This window comes from Patiria miniata, unplaced genomic scaffold (genome assembly GCF_015706575.1).
Source record: "Patiria miniata isolate m_02_andy unplaced genomic scaffold, ASM1570657v1 HiC_scaffold_20, whole genome shotgun sequence".
NCBI lineage: Eukaryota > Metazoa > Echinodermata > Asteroidea > Valvatida > Asterinidae > Patiria > Patiria miniata.
The window spans coordinates 1,639,996-1,655,212 of record NW_024037059.1 but is presented as its reverse complement, the minus strand read 5'-3'; the positions used below and the strand labels follow the sequence as shown (position 1 = coordinate 1,655,212).

The 15,217-nt window shown below is 40.8% G+C and overlaps 1 protein-coding gene across 1 annotated transcript; it reads left to right on the top strand.

Annotated features, from left to right (window-relative positions):
* The first annotated feature begins 1,304 nt into the window (after positions 1-1,304).
* Positions 1,305-14,927, top strand: LOC119727507 (ribonucleoside-diphosphate reductase large subunit-like). The gene is made up of 18 exons (XM_038199400.1): positions 1,305-1,452; positions 1,851-1,939; positions 2,347-2,524; positions 3,149-3,249; positions 3,786-3,845; positions 4,334-4,373; positions 4,950-5,026; positions 5,430-5,515; positions 6,206-6,347; positions 6,882-6,965; positions 7,732-7,973; positions 8,328-8,529; positions 9,006-9,155; positions 9,468-9,689; positions 10,709-10,921; positions 11,238-11,333; positions 12,099-12,287; positions 13,061-14,927. The coding sequence occupies exons 1-18, from the start codon at positions 1,434-1,436 to the stop codon at positions 13,274-13,276; spliced, it is 2,406 nt and encodes an 801-aa protein (XP_038055328.1). The 5' UTR covers positions 1,305-1,433; the 3' UTR covers positions 13,277-14,927.
* The last annotated feature ends 290 nt before the right edge of the window (positions 14,928-15,217 follow it).

The following is a 15,217-nucleotide window of genomic DNA, read 5'->3' as shown; positions in this document are numbered from 1 at the left end:
AATTCAATAATATTGACATGCCGATTTTATTACCAACATTGAATTAGAGTTGGGCGGGTTTATATAGACATTATATTAGAGGTGTAGTGTTTGACTTTAATGCAAGCCTGTGCCAGAGAATTATTTCACGAGATAACAACCTTAAACTCAAAACTTCTTATGTTTGGATGCATGCGCCTACCGTATCGAAACGGTATATGGTTCTAGTCATAAAATAATGTCACGGGTGCTTGCCGTATATGTGTTCCACTATAGCCTTGATTTATTTTAAGACAAGTAAGTTCTCAACCTCCCGTTTCCCAACCCAAGCGAGACCCAAAATTCGGAAACTGAGCCTCAAACCAGAAGTTGTTTCTTTTTTTTTTAGTGAATGAAGACTTTGATATAAATTGTTCAGAAATAATCTCTTTCCAACACAGGATAGTCACCCACATCCCTTGGTGGAATTGTAACTATAGAGGGCGGTGTAAATGGTCCTCGGTCACATCGATGTCTGTCGTTTTATCAATGGGCTGCAGATCCGTCTGCAGGTGAAACGATCGGTGTTGTTTGGGAAACGTTTCTAGCTTGGGGTCTTATGCTGTTTTTGTTCTTCATTTTGTTGAAGATTTTATTTCCCAGCGGGAGATACCAAGCCTACATGGCTGTATGAAAGTGATGGCCTAAAAGTGGCGGCGATAGCCTTCAGAAAAATGAAATAATTTAGAACTTGGTGCGAATTTACGAGATAATTACCCCTTTACCCAGTTTTACCCGACCACTAGCCTTCATCAATCTTAATCGAATCGGAGCTAACAAACTTTTGCTGATCATAGATTGGATATAACATATCACCTAAACTGTGCGGGTGAACAGTTTAATTGTCTTCATCATTTTTTTTTTTTGTGTGATTCAATTTTTTTTTCTATCAGTACAAGACTGGTGCAGTGTACATGAAGTTCACAATATTATTATGCGAACATAAATCTAAGCTCAAGGTACGGTTATCCAATGGAGATCGTGGTCCAAATGTCCTAAATTATAACGGTAAATCCCCTATGAGCTTATATATTTCCAGGGACATTTTGCGGTTAGAAAAAAAGGAAACAAATAAAGGGGTTGTCGTTTGTTGTTCGCGCGCGAGCTTGTCGCTGGTAGTCATGGTCTGCCAGCTCAACGGAAATGTACAGAAAATAATCCCGTACACCAGCCAGGTCCTGGCCCGGCCTTATGAATATGCAACAGCTACCGGGATTCCGCCAAAAATGATTGGTTGAAATTGACCTCCAATTAGGGTCAACATTTCTGCTCAGCTGACGAGATGGGTTTTCTTTCTTCATTTCCGAGCCAAAATTTTGGCGCTTGATTTGAGAACTCCGCTGGGTACCGGGTGAACATCGTTTGTCAAATTTCTCTCAACATTATTTGCTCTTTTTCTCCCTCAAACCTCCACCATGTATGTGATAAAGAGAGGTATGTATTCTTCAGAGGACGGGGATAAGTAGATCGTGAAGTAAAAGCTGACGAAGTCATGTTTAGTCGGCATTTCTGGGCGAAAATTTGAGCCCAAAACGGCAAACGCTTTTCCCTCCAATTCCTTGGGCTGGTGCAACTCTTATTTTTTTTCTAACAATAACAAGATTTAGCATACAAAGTATTCCGAAGCCCCCTTTGATTGTTAATAAATGTACTAATATATTTTGTCCAAAGAAAAACATTTTTGGGAAAGAGAAAAATGTTTAATTTTGTGAAAATAACAAAATTGGCAAAGTGTTCACTCACAACTTTGTGTTTCAAATTGTAACTAACCCGGTAGGCGCATACACACCTAGCTAGGGGTTTCTCCTTGACATTTTCCCTTTCTTTTGCAGATGGTAAGAAGGAGAAGGTGATGTTTGATAAGATCACATCACGGATCTCCAAGCTCGTCTATGGCCTTAATGCGGATTTCGTAGATCCAGTAAGTTGACATTCCAAAAAACAGTCACGATCAACCATCTCCAAGCGAAATACTTTTCAGATAGCACTACCACCTGACCACTAAGCCTACTTGAATTTGGCCTATAATGTACTCTCATAAGACCAAGAGGGAAAGTCATTAAAGTGATAATTTCCTTGTAAGTTTTTACATGGACATGATGGACATGATGAATGATGTCACTAATGATTGTTCGATGTTAAGTAGCCAACATTTTTAAAACTGTTTTTTGATTCACAACCATGTTACACCACACATTTAACTTTATTAAATAGGCCTACCTACCCATGGACTTTTTGACAATAAAGAAAATAAAAATGGTAAGTTTTTAGAACAAGTATCACGACACTATCCACATGATGCATATTCTTATTTCCTCATTTTTCCAGACCGAGATCACAATGAAGGTCATAAACGGCGTGTACCCAGGCGTCACCACGGTGGAGCTGGACACCCTCGCTGCCGAGACGGCCGCTACCATGACAACCAAACATCCCGATTATGCAATCCTTGCCGCCCGTATCGCAGTCTCCAATCTGCACAAGGAGACCAAGAAAATCTTTTCCGGTGCGTGTTACGGAACAGTGTTGCTGTAACTGTCTCAGAATTTGTTGGGAAGGCGTTGACCATGATGGCAAATTGGGAAGATGACAGTATCTCAAAGCCACTTGTTTTCACCTTTGTCAATGATCAGTAAATACAAAGTTTTAACACACACAAGCATGCGCGCGTTTTTGTTTATGGTGTAAATCGAGGATTTTCTTTTGTTCCTCTTCCCTTTTCCTTTGTATGTAACTTTTTCACAACAGCTCTCATTGGTTTTGTACGCATTTTCCGAGCGCAGAAGTCCTTGATTCGGTTTCTGTCCTTGATCTTTTGATGGTGTTGCGCCTGTGAGTGTCCTCGATTTACGCCATAAATAAACGCACAGTTCCGTAGTTGTGGGGACAGCAGAAAGTCCCCATAACTCAATCCTAAACAATAAAAAAAACTTCCCCACAACGCGGTGACGGCCCGCCCAAATAAGTTAGATACTGAAAAATGTTTTCAATTTTATTCGCAATAACCGTTTCATTGCTTCCGTTTGAAATGTTTTCTAATAAAAAAAATCTGAAAAATTTTATATAATTTTGAACAGTTTACTGAGATGGTTAGATCATTAACAAAGCTCTTGTTTTGTTTACATTGTAGAGGTGATGACCGACCTGTATGATTACATCAACCCACGCAATGACAAGCCCTCACCGCTGATATCTGACAAGACCTATCAGATCATCATGGAGCACAAGGACGTAGGTTTATTATCCCTAACCCTGCTGAGTCCAACAGGCTCCAACTAAGCCTGTTGGATTGAGCAGTTTAACCCCTTGTGTACATTCCTGATGCAAAATGTTGGATTCAGCAGGCAACTGAACCGCATTATAACGCCATGTTGGACTCCGTTGGATTCAGTAGACAACTGAAAATGAGGCACAGTGGATTGAACAGGAAAGTCCGGTTGGACTCTGTTGGATTTAGCAGGGTAGTCCTGAGGGGCTACTAGGGGATTAGGGATAAATATCTGAAGTTGATCCAGAAATACAAGTATTTCTTACATTTCTAGATGTATTAAAGTTCGGAAAGTTTTTCAATTCGTAGCAAATAGGCACGTAACTATCATATGCTGGTGTTGTTTTAGCTGGAAGTGTTTTCTCGAAATTGTTACATTGCTGGTAACGGCAAGAGTGACATGCAAGTACATTTTTTGTGTGATATTGTCAGTCCTCAAAATTATAAATATCCATTGATGTCGACAAAACAATTATAAACTAATTTTCTGTCTCAACAGAAACTGAATTCTGCAATCATCTACGATCGCGATTACGACTACCAATATTTTGGATTCAAGGTAAGTTCCTATACATTATATTGTTTTGAAATTCGATAAGCCTAGATGATGGCACATGCACCACTTTCTGCATTAATACCAGCGGAACATTTTCAAGTTGAGTAGGAGGTTTCACAAGCTTCCAGATGTTAAAAACAAATAATTAAAAATACATATCCTATTGAAACTCCTCTGTATATTGACGGCCGTTCCTCACATCTACAAAGTCATGTAGTTGTGATTTTATGCTGTCATAGAGCAAGCCATCCTGGGCCTTCAGGCTTGGAATGGAGTCGAACCACTTCACTCTTCTTGGCTTCAAATGGTGCCATGCTCGATTTTGCAGGTTCATACAATTCCGTCCCTCAGATTTATACAAACTCCTTTGAGAAACACTTGGTATACTCTTTAGCCTAGACTCACAAAGCTTAGGCTTATGGTTTTGAACACAGACAAACCGACTCAAATACAATTTCACAAGTTTTGTTACCCTTTTGTTATTTTTGCAGACTCTGGAACGATCCTACCTGTTGAAACTTAACGGAAAAGGTGAGTAGGAGACAAAGATGCAGTTTGTTTAACTCTAACCCTAACCTCCAAAATCCTCTTTGCAAAATGGAGGATTTTGCAGGATTGAGGCTGTATGGCAAAAATATGCGGCTGATTTTGGAGGATGCACTGTGTAAAGGTCTTTGGCCGGACCCTGTGTTGTTAATGCTCAGCCCGGCATAAATTTCGGCTTAGATTGTACTTGAAATCCTCAGCACTGCTCCAGGATGTCGCTGGCTCTGCCTCAACATACTGACAGTGATTGCTGGAGGATTTTGCAGGATTGAGGCAGTGGTCACCCCTCCAAGGACCACATTTGAGAAATAAAGGAGGATTTTCAAAGATAGAGGCTGTATGCAATTTATACATGGCGGCAGTTGGAGGATTTTGCAGGATTGAGGTTACATCCTAGCAAAAATGCCTAGGGAGTTATTGTTAATAATCTTTCTTACAACATTATTTTTGCCCACTAGTGAAGTATTTAGGCCTAGGGAGATGTAGCATGTTACTAAGAACAACAGCTTTAAGTTTGACCAACATTTTATTGGATATTTTGATGGTATTTTCTTGTTGCAGTTGCGGAGCGTCCCCAGCACATGTTGATGAGAGTAGCTGTCGGCATCCACGAGAATGACATTGACGCTGCCATTGAGGTAAAGATCACTTGTTAACATGTGTTGGCAGTCCAAAGCCATGTCTGAAAAGTGAGTTAAGAACTACGGCTAGGTCTGTTGTCAGCATGTTCCCATGCAGTTGTAGTAGACGAAGACCACAAGAGTTTTGAATGCGACCCAACTTACTTTTTGTTCGTTGCTTGCAAGCTAATAGTCAGCGCACACGCTTTTGTAGATCTTGAGTGAAAAATTTGTTATTCCATCAATATGCAGGCATGCAACTTTTCCTCGGATCTGCTGATTTCCTCGTTTTTTACTTCTCGTGAATGCCATTACAAATTGAAAAGCACTGTACAAAGTCTTGTGTGGTTGGATTTTTTCCTCTAAATTCCTGGTTGCATGCCAGAGATATGACTTAGTGTTCAAATTTTGTTTCTTACAGACCTACAACCTTCTGTCTGAGAAGTGGTTCACCCATGCCTCACCAACGCTATTCAACGCCGGAACGTGCCGACCACAACTTTCAAGGTACACATTTGTGCCAATTATCTGTAAAAGCAAACTTAGAAGAAGAAAAAACTATCTCGCTTTACTGTATGCTCATTTGCTTTCTGATGGCTTATAACAAAATACTTGAATCTTGAAATAAGAGGTATCCGAAAATGGTGATCAGACCGCTTTTATTTAAAGGGAATATACATCATTTGCTTTTGCTGTAATTTTCAGAAATGGATGGAATTGGGGGTTGGAAATATATAGCAAATATAGTTACACTGACTTTTTTGAGGTTTTGGGTTCGAAAATGCTATAAAAACCAAGATAAACAATCATTTTCCTGTAGTCTGGTTCCCTGACTCCATATAAGAAGAAACAGAGCAGTTTACATACATTGGGGAATTGTAAGGTCAGGGAACCAGTCTAGCTGGCTTGTACCCGTTCATAGGTGTGTAATCGATTGCAAACAAGTGCGATGGTCAATTGGGGCCAGTATTTGAAAAAAAGCCAGTTTTTTCCAACGCTGGTCGGCCGATCAGCGTTGGAAATTGATACAAAAATACCACTTTTCTTGAAAATGACAGTATACCAGGTGCCATGATTTTACAGGATGCTTTACACTGTCATTCACTAACAGTCCAGCAAGGTATTTCAAAATGATTTGGTAGTTTTATTTTTTGATGTTTGCAAATGTTGTATTTTCCCTTTAACTCGACTCTTCAGCTGTTTCCTGTTGACAATGAGTGATGACAGCATTGAGGGGATCTACGACACGCTGAAGCAGTGCGCCCTCATCTCCAAGACAGCTGGCGGAATCGGCGTCAATGTGCACAAGATCCGAGCCACGGGGAGCTACATTGCTGGGGTAAGGCTGGGGGAGCAACGTGGTAGTCAAGTCCGTGCGCAATTTAGTAAAAGGGGATGTACAATAACAAAGGCATGCCTTGGCTTATTACTAATTGACTTCTTATTGACTTAGGGGCATGTGTGGTCTGGCGATAAGAGCATAGGATTCATGATCGTGAGATTGTGGGTTCAAGCCCCGCCGTGGCCATGCATGTTGTGCCTTGAGGAAGGCGCTTTACCTCAGTTACTCCTCTCAACCCAGGTGTTAAATGGGTACCGGCATTGTTCAATGCTGGGAAGGTAACTGACTAGCTGTGGAGGAGGTGTGGCGATCCCCCCACAGCAGCACTTCATGGAATCGAGTCTGGCCCAATCGCCTCAAAAGAGAGATGGGCACTCCGTTCCTGTGAACACAGGTTCATCCCCTTTAACTAATACTTTACCTCGTATTGACTTAGATGATGGAATTGTGACGATAAGCAGAGAGTCGACCATAATATAAAGTGACCTCTTCACAATTTCACAAGTTTTCTTTTAAAAATTGAATTTGCAGACCAACGGCCAGTCGAATGGGCTCCTGCCGATGCTAAGAGTATACAACAACACCGCCCGCTACGTAGATCAGGGAGGAAACAAGGTAAGCACAGAGGTTAAAGTTCAAAGGTTGGGGCTATTCAGATCAGATCTCATCGATTTTCAGTGTCTGACTCCAGTATCCATTGTGTGGTTAAGTTAATTTGCTCTAGTTGGCTAAAAGCAGTGGGTCCTGAGTGCGAGTGAATTTCTGATGTTAAATTCTCAAAATACTCTCTGTTTGCTGTTTCTGCAAAAGCTTTTCAGGTTTTACAATTAGTAATTCATTGTTCATTAACCCTAGCCGCCCAAAATCCTCCAAAATCCTGTTTGCAAAACCGAGGATTTTGCAGGATTGAGGCTACATGGCAAAAATGTTCGGCTGATTTTGGAGGATGCACTGTGTCAAGGTCTTTGGCCGGGCCTTGTGTTGTTTATGCTCAGCCGTGCATAAATTTAGGCCTAGATTATACTGAAATCCTCCGCACTGCTCCAGGATCTCACTGGCTCTGCCTCAACATATTGACGGTGATTGCCGGAGGATTTTGCAGGATTGAGGCAGTGGTCACCCCTCCAAAGACCACATTTAAGAAATAACATGATTTGGAGGATTGAGGCTGTATGCTATTTTTACATGGAGACACAGTTGGAGGATTTTGCAGGATTGAGGTTGCATCCTAGCAAAAAATGCCTAGGGAGTTACGGTTAAGCCTAACGGTCCTTGATCCTCCAACTTTAAAGAGATTGTTAGAACATCTCTGAGGGTTACATAACATCTATTCAGCATGGTAATAGTGAACGATAAAACGCGGTTTTCTTCCATTCATTAGCGTCCTGGTGCCTTTGCCATCTACCTGGAGCCCTGGCACGCCGACATCTTTGATTTCCTGGACTGCAAGAAGAACCACGGCAAGGAGGAGCAGCGGGCCCGCGACCTCTTCTACGGACTCTGGATACCAGACCTGTTCATGAGGCGCGTGGAGGGGAACCAAGACTGGTGCCTGATGTGCCCCAATGAGTGCCCGGGCTTGTCGGATTGCTGGGGTGAAGAGTTTGACAAGCTGTATGAAAAGTGAGTTTGCTGGAAATGTAGTGTTGAGAGTTGATCACCCAATGAAGATATATTAGACATTAAGAACATTTTGTGCTAAACTTTTTGAATTTTGATGGACCTGAATGGCGAACCTACAGTCCTCTGACTTAGTTACTGATTCACCGAGTATAAATGATGTTCTAAATGGAGACTGTATCTGGTCTCGGCAAGTCTAGTCTTGTCTATTTACTCTTAACCCCCTTGAGTGATTCAAACTTAGGAATTCAGTAAGCTTACCCGAACCTTGAAAAATGGTGTCTATATCGGATAGAAGATAACTGTTGTGTCTCAAAATCATAACTCTGGCGTCTAAAATACACTTTCGTTTCTCAGGTACGAAAGCGAGGGGAAATACCGCAAGAAGATCAAGGCTCAGTATCTCTGGCAGGCCATCGTGCAGGCCCAGACCGAGACCGGTACCCCGTACATGCTGTACAAAGATGCCTGCAACAGTAAGAGTAACCAGCAGAACCTGGGCACCATCAAGTGCAGTAACCTGTGCACTGAGATTATCGAGTACTCCAGCCCGGACGAGGTAAGCAAAATAATCATTTCTCTTGAAAATCTCCAAGAATTGGAGGATCAAAAAGATGAATGTGATTACCTCATGTGGGGCTCAATTTCATGAAAAGACTTTGTACTTCGCAAAATGCTGCTGAAGAAAATGTTGTGATATGTCATATGAAATGTGGCTTATCTGTTTTTGCTATAAAGCAAAATTTTGTATTACTTTTATAAGCAGCTTTATAAAATTTGATAGTGGTCGGAGAAAATCAGGCCAAATTTAAAAAAACAACAGGGGCTGGGGAATTAAGTTAATCTTTGCTCTTGATTCCAACAGATCATGCTTTTCAACTAAAGATCGTGCCCCAAACACATGCTAAACATATTCACATTGCTGTAAATATGAGAAACTTACAATGGAGGCTGATCACGCTGAGGGAAATTGATTTCTGAAATAAAAACGGTTTCAAAATGTTTCAGACCCAATATCTACTTATCATTTTACAGGTAGCTGTGTGCAACTTGGCCTCCATTGCTCTCCCCATGTACGTTCGACCCAACCGGACCTTTGACTTTCAGAAGCTGGCGGAGGTTACTGAAGTCGTCACCAAGAATCTGAACAAGATCATCAACATCAACTACTACCCTGTCGAAGAGGTGAGATCTGTTCCATGAAAAGGGTGTTGACACTTCAATTTCATGACACTTTGAAGCTTTGCATGGTTGAAAGTACAACTTTGTGACATACGCTAAAGCTTATCTGATATGAAATTTAAACGAACAGATTCCATGTCATTTGTCACTGTGAAATTTAAACGCGGATTGTTTATAACTTTTTAAATATCGATCTGAGTTAGAGTCGAATAGAAGCAACCTAACCTAAGCAGCATGGATCTCCCATTTCTAGATGTTGCCGAAGTGAAGTTGCTTTAATTTGCTAATAAATTTTCAATGTTTACCAAAATCCAGGCACGGAGAAGTAACTTCCGTCACCGGCCCATCGGCATCGGCGTGCAGGGCCTAGCCGACGCTTTCATCAAGATGCGCTTCCCCTTCGAGAGCCCCCAGGCCCAGAAGCTGAACATCCAGATCTTTGAGACCATCTACTACGCCGCTCTCAAAGCAAGCTGTGAGCTCGCCAAGGAGCATGGACCATATGAGACTTACGAGGGCTGCCCGGCGAGCAAAGGGGTACGTTCTTCAAATTTTCTTCCAATTTCCAGTTCTCTTTGTTTTATTTACCCTTGTAGTACCATGCACTTGGACGTTTAGGTACCTGTAGATCCCACTCTTTTCGACAACCCATCCACAGTGCCCTCTGCGGTCGTTCCTAAAGCCCTGAATTCCCAATAGGAATAGAAGGAGAACTTTGTAGCGTCCTTCGCAGACCTTAACCAAGTTCTCTTGTTCGACCTTAGCGGATTCTAGATTCCTTATTGCAGGAGTAGTTGATGTACCAAACACTTGGGAGAGAGTAGGATCGCAAACTCTAAGAAGTTGACAAATGTGACTACCTCTATAAAGAGGAGTTATGTAGTTAAATTAATTGTTAGGTTTCCAGTTGTTGTTTTTAGGACTTAAGGTGTTTATCACTAGGATCATACTGTAGGATTGTAAAAAAATATACATATGGGAAATAACAAGAGGCAAAAGAGTTAGCCGAATATTTATATGACACAGAGTAATCTGACTGTAAGCTACACGCAAAAGCAAGATGATTGCATTTCATCGCCTTTCATGATAATCATCGAATTAGCAAGTGCGAAGATTTGTTATGTACCGTGACAGTTTAAGTGCATCTGCATCTTCCAAGAAAGCCGATAGTTCAAGATCCAAACTAGCAGGTAATTTCTCCCCACCCCCCACCCTGGTTCATAATTGTGATTGGATACTCTTGTGAAGTATTTTGTACCTAATAGAGTTAGGGCAGTTTCGAAGATTAGGTACACAATTGTTGGTTAGATATCAGGTTTAGTTTAAACAGGCTAGAATATTGAGCTAGGTGCATCAGTTATAATATGTTTTGCTTAACGTAGTACATCAATGTTGTTCCTTTATAAAGTAGAATTAGAATATTCACAAGTGAGCAGTATTTTATGGAAAGTGTGCAGTGTCAGCACAGAGGTGCTTTGCGAAACCATCCACAGTTCAATGAAATCTGCACTGTCGGCAAGTTTCTGATCACAATAACTCTTTGCTCGGTCCCACAGATCCTGCAGTACGATATGTGGAACGTCACCCCGACAGACCTGCACGACTGGGCCGCCCTGAAGGCCGACATTGCCAAGTACGGGCTCAGGAACAGTCTCCTGCTGGCCCCCATGCCCACCGCCTCCACGGCTCAGATCCTGGGCAATAACGAGTCCATTGAGCCGTACACCAGCAACATCTACACTCGCAGGGTGCTGTCTGGTGAATTCCAGGTAAGGAACTTGCCTGACAAATGTCTGACTTTTTGGCAGATCGTGACTTATTGGCCTTTATTCTGTATCTTGCATGCTAATAATCGGAGATTCAATGCATATGGGTCTGGTCTTTAACCAATTTGATGCTCGGTTGGTCATAGAATTTTGATGATCAGTTTGGTTGAAGCACAAATACTGCCATTACTTTTATTGTACACATTTCAGTTTTGGAGATTATCCACATGTTGAAGCCTTTTCTCCAAAGCACTGAGATATGAAGATACTTTCATAAATTTTTGTTATTAGAATTTGTGTATTTTCCTTTTGATACCAGATTGTGAACCAGCATCTGTTGAAGGATCTGACTGAGTCTGGTTTGTGGAATGATGATATGAAGAACCTACTCATTGCCCACAATGGCTCCATACAGGTACATTTTGTGTGTGTGTGGTTTTTTTTCTTCATTTGCAAGAAATTGTTCTCAGGTTCTTTCTCTTATCACTTGGCAATGCGTTCCATGACTTTGTACAGCCACAACAGTTATAACTGGTAGCGTATTATCACAAGTTCTGTAACAAGAACTATTGGCTCTAGGTGTATCCTTTAACCACTTTGCGACGGGATTTTTTTTGCCAAAAATTTTGATTATCGCAAAAGGCAAGTTTCCAGCCAACTTCTGATATACAGCCAAACGCCACAAATACTGCTTCGCAAGAGTGATTTCAACAGTATTTGTACGATATTTCTTGCCGAAACCTCATATGTTTCAATACTCCAGGGTGTGCACTAGAGCGTAAATTGTACAATAGGCCGTGCACAACGGCCAATTCAAGATCAACGAAGGGTCCGCCTCCACAGACTTCACAGACTTTGTGTGTGTACATAACAAAAGGCATGAGGGATGAGCATGTTTAGACGTCACCTGGAGGCAATCTTGATGTCTTAACCCCTCAGCCGTGCCTGTGTATAAAAACAGCCAGTGCGTGTTATCACATCCTCCGACGTGAACTGGTCAGCCGAAGATTCCGTGCTCACAGGGATTACAGACTCTCTGTTTCTAGTGCTGTTGGCTCTGAATAATGATCAAGAGTGCAGAATTCTCTGGTAAGCAGTACTAAGAAAACTCCAAAAAGACTAAATCACCTATCATAGATATAAGTTCCAAATTTTACCTCTTTTGACTCCTCCTTTCTAGAACATTTCTGAAATACCCAAGGACACCAAGGAACTATACAAGACAGTCTGGGAGATCTCCCAGAAGAACATTCTCAAGATGGCAGCCGATCGCGGTGCCTACATTGACCAGAGCCAGTCACTCAACATTCACATTGCAGCGCCTAACTTTGGCAAGATGACCAGTATGCACTTCCACGCTTGGAAACTGGTAAGTAGTCCCTTCTTCAGTTCCCGATTTGAAGAACTAAACAGTGCATTAATACTATCGTGCCTCCCAGTTTAATACCATTATCCAACCCTCATATTTTTAAAAGTCAACGTATCACCATGCAAATAGCAGTTTTCGGCTAGTACAATTGTACACATTGCCAGTACAATTGCCTTCAATATTCCCTACCTTCGGTCGTTCACGCAGACTACCTTTGAGTTAAACCTACATAATGATGTTTTCAAACCTTTTCAATTTACAAAACCTTCAAAGCGCTGCAGTACTTGATTACATTCGGGGCACACCTAGTTCAGTTTTTACTTTTTCAATGACTGCCAAGTTGATTCATCATGATTCATCACGCCATAATAAGCATGAACGGCTATTAACGTTTAAACTGTTCTTAAAATAATTTGCTGAACGTTTACAAAACTAAACACAAAGTCACATCCCGAAGTCTTTTCCTTCAACATCCAAAGCATGGGACATTATTGCAGATTTTTTTGAATTAGACTTTTTTGCAGACTTTTTTGCAATCAGTTTCAAAATAATGAGAATAGACTGATACGTTAAGCGCTGCTCAATGAAGTTTCGACCAATCAGGGTCGTTATTTATTTCAGACAAGTCTTGCATTGACATATTAGGATGCATGCGGTTGGAACATGTCCTGTGGCAATGGAGAGGTATGTTGCCCATAGATTCGGTGGGCGGGGCCAAATGCAATCGCTCCATTGACCAATGCATTCACCCCTCCCATATCTCTCATCCCCAGGGCCTGAAGACAGGCATGTACTACCTCCGCACCCGGCCGGCCGCCAACCCCATCCAGTTCACCTTGGACAAGCAGAAGGCCGACGCCTCCATGAAGAAATCAGAAGAGACGGAGGAAGAGCTGCAAGCCGAAGAGGAGGAAATGAAGAAGCTGAACGAAGCGGCCATGATATGCTCCCTGGAGAACCCCGGAGAGTGCCTCATGTGCAGCGGCTAGACAACCAGTCTATGCTATCCATTCAAGGCTGCGACTGTCCGGTTACTCAGATTATAAGATAACCAACTGAAATTGCTTTTGGATCAGCGTTTCACAGTACCCTTTTGGTCTGAAGCCTTTGAGAGTGCCTTTGAGTCAGACAACCAGTCTTTGCAATGAGGGTTGAGACTTTAGGTTACTTAAGTAAACAGATAACTGGCTAGAACCGGTTGCGGATAATCGTTTCACATTGCCTTGACTGCAGTGACTAGGCAATCGAGGGCTGTAGATTGTTGATACAGGGTAGTCAACTGCAGGTCTTATTTTATCCTCAATCCCCATTCTCAAAAGCCTTACTGTCAGGCATGCAACTTTTCCTCGGATCCGCTGGTTTCCTCGTTTTTCACTTCTAATGAATGTCATTACAAATTGCAAAACCTGTACAAAGTCATGTGTTTTGGAGTTTCCTTTGTTTTCCTAAATTCCCAGTTGCATGCCTGTACTGTTCAATTCTGTCATAATGTGCCGCCTTTTATTGTTCAGTCATTACATAATTACTGCCATCACCTTTTGCTGTTGCTCAAACAAATTGACTAACATTATCCGTTAACGTGTTGCTTTACAGTTGACATGGCTCTGGTCTGTTAGTCTTCTTTCCTCTTCTATAAATGTCCAGGTTACATTCCATGCGTTATTCCTATTTTATTCTTATAATTGTACTTTGCTGAGAAAAATTCGACATTCAATTATTTATTGACCAGAATTCTCAACATTAGTGCTTTTTTGTTGTTTCATATTGTTCAAGAATCACACAGTCAGTACATAAAAGCAATAATAAAGGGTATCATAAGAGACGATCAGTTTTGAACAAATATCACTTATAGGGGCCTACTTATTCTTTGAAAATATTACAATTTAAAGTTTGAGTTTAAGGTAATCGTTCAATTGTTAATTTTATATCTCCTGTTGGTTTTAACCGGACTGATAGTCAAACAGATCATGGCTTAAAATCAACCATTTTTCTGCAGCTGTTAAACTTTGAAATAGTTGATTGCCAATCTAAAACAAAATTTTCAGATGCATCTTTTTCATCCATGTAAAACGAAGTCGTACAATTTTCCGTTTCATTTTTCCTGGATACTAGCTCTTTTATTTTTGTTATTTTTTTTTATTTCATTAGGATGTGTGATCTGTTTAAACCCAATACTAATTCGCTTTGATTGAAACCGTATAGGAAATAATTAATGAATTGTTCAACTGAAGTATAAAAGATGTAGAAAGTTTATGTAGAAAATATTTACATGTATATATGTGCACTTATTTGTTACCTAATACCAACAAATTGAAGAAAAGTGCCTTTGTCGGTGTCCAAATTTAATTTGGCTAATCCATGTATATGACAAAAAAAATTCAACTGCAGTCTTTTTTTGTGAAATTGGGAAAGTTAAGAAAGTAATCCCCTTTCATTCCAAAATTTGTTTGTGTTGTACATTCCCTTTCGGTGTCTCTAGTATTTTTTTCCCAAGTATTTCAGCCAAAAAGTATAAATATCTAATAATCACAGTAATAAAAGCCAGTCGAGCAAAGTATTCACAATTCTGGTTTTACTGCAGAGCTTTTGTTTATATTGAAACATTTACAATAAATGCAGAACATCACTGCATAGACACTGATCCCATTTTGTCCTGGTGTTGTTATTAATTACAAAATGTCAAAGATAATGATCAAGTATACTATGGTTCCATTTGGTATATACATGTATAAGTCTTAACGTTTGAAATTGGGATTTTTAGTAGTTTTTTTTTTTGGACTGGCAGAATATTAGAGATTGTTTAAATGGAAAAAAAGAATCTTTCGTTTCAATCAATTGAAGCTTTTGAGATTACATGCATTTTGCCAAGTGAGGGCGCCGCCTGTCGTCGACTACGTCCAATGTAATACTGTACGTAATGATTAAGTATA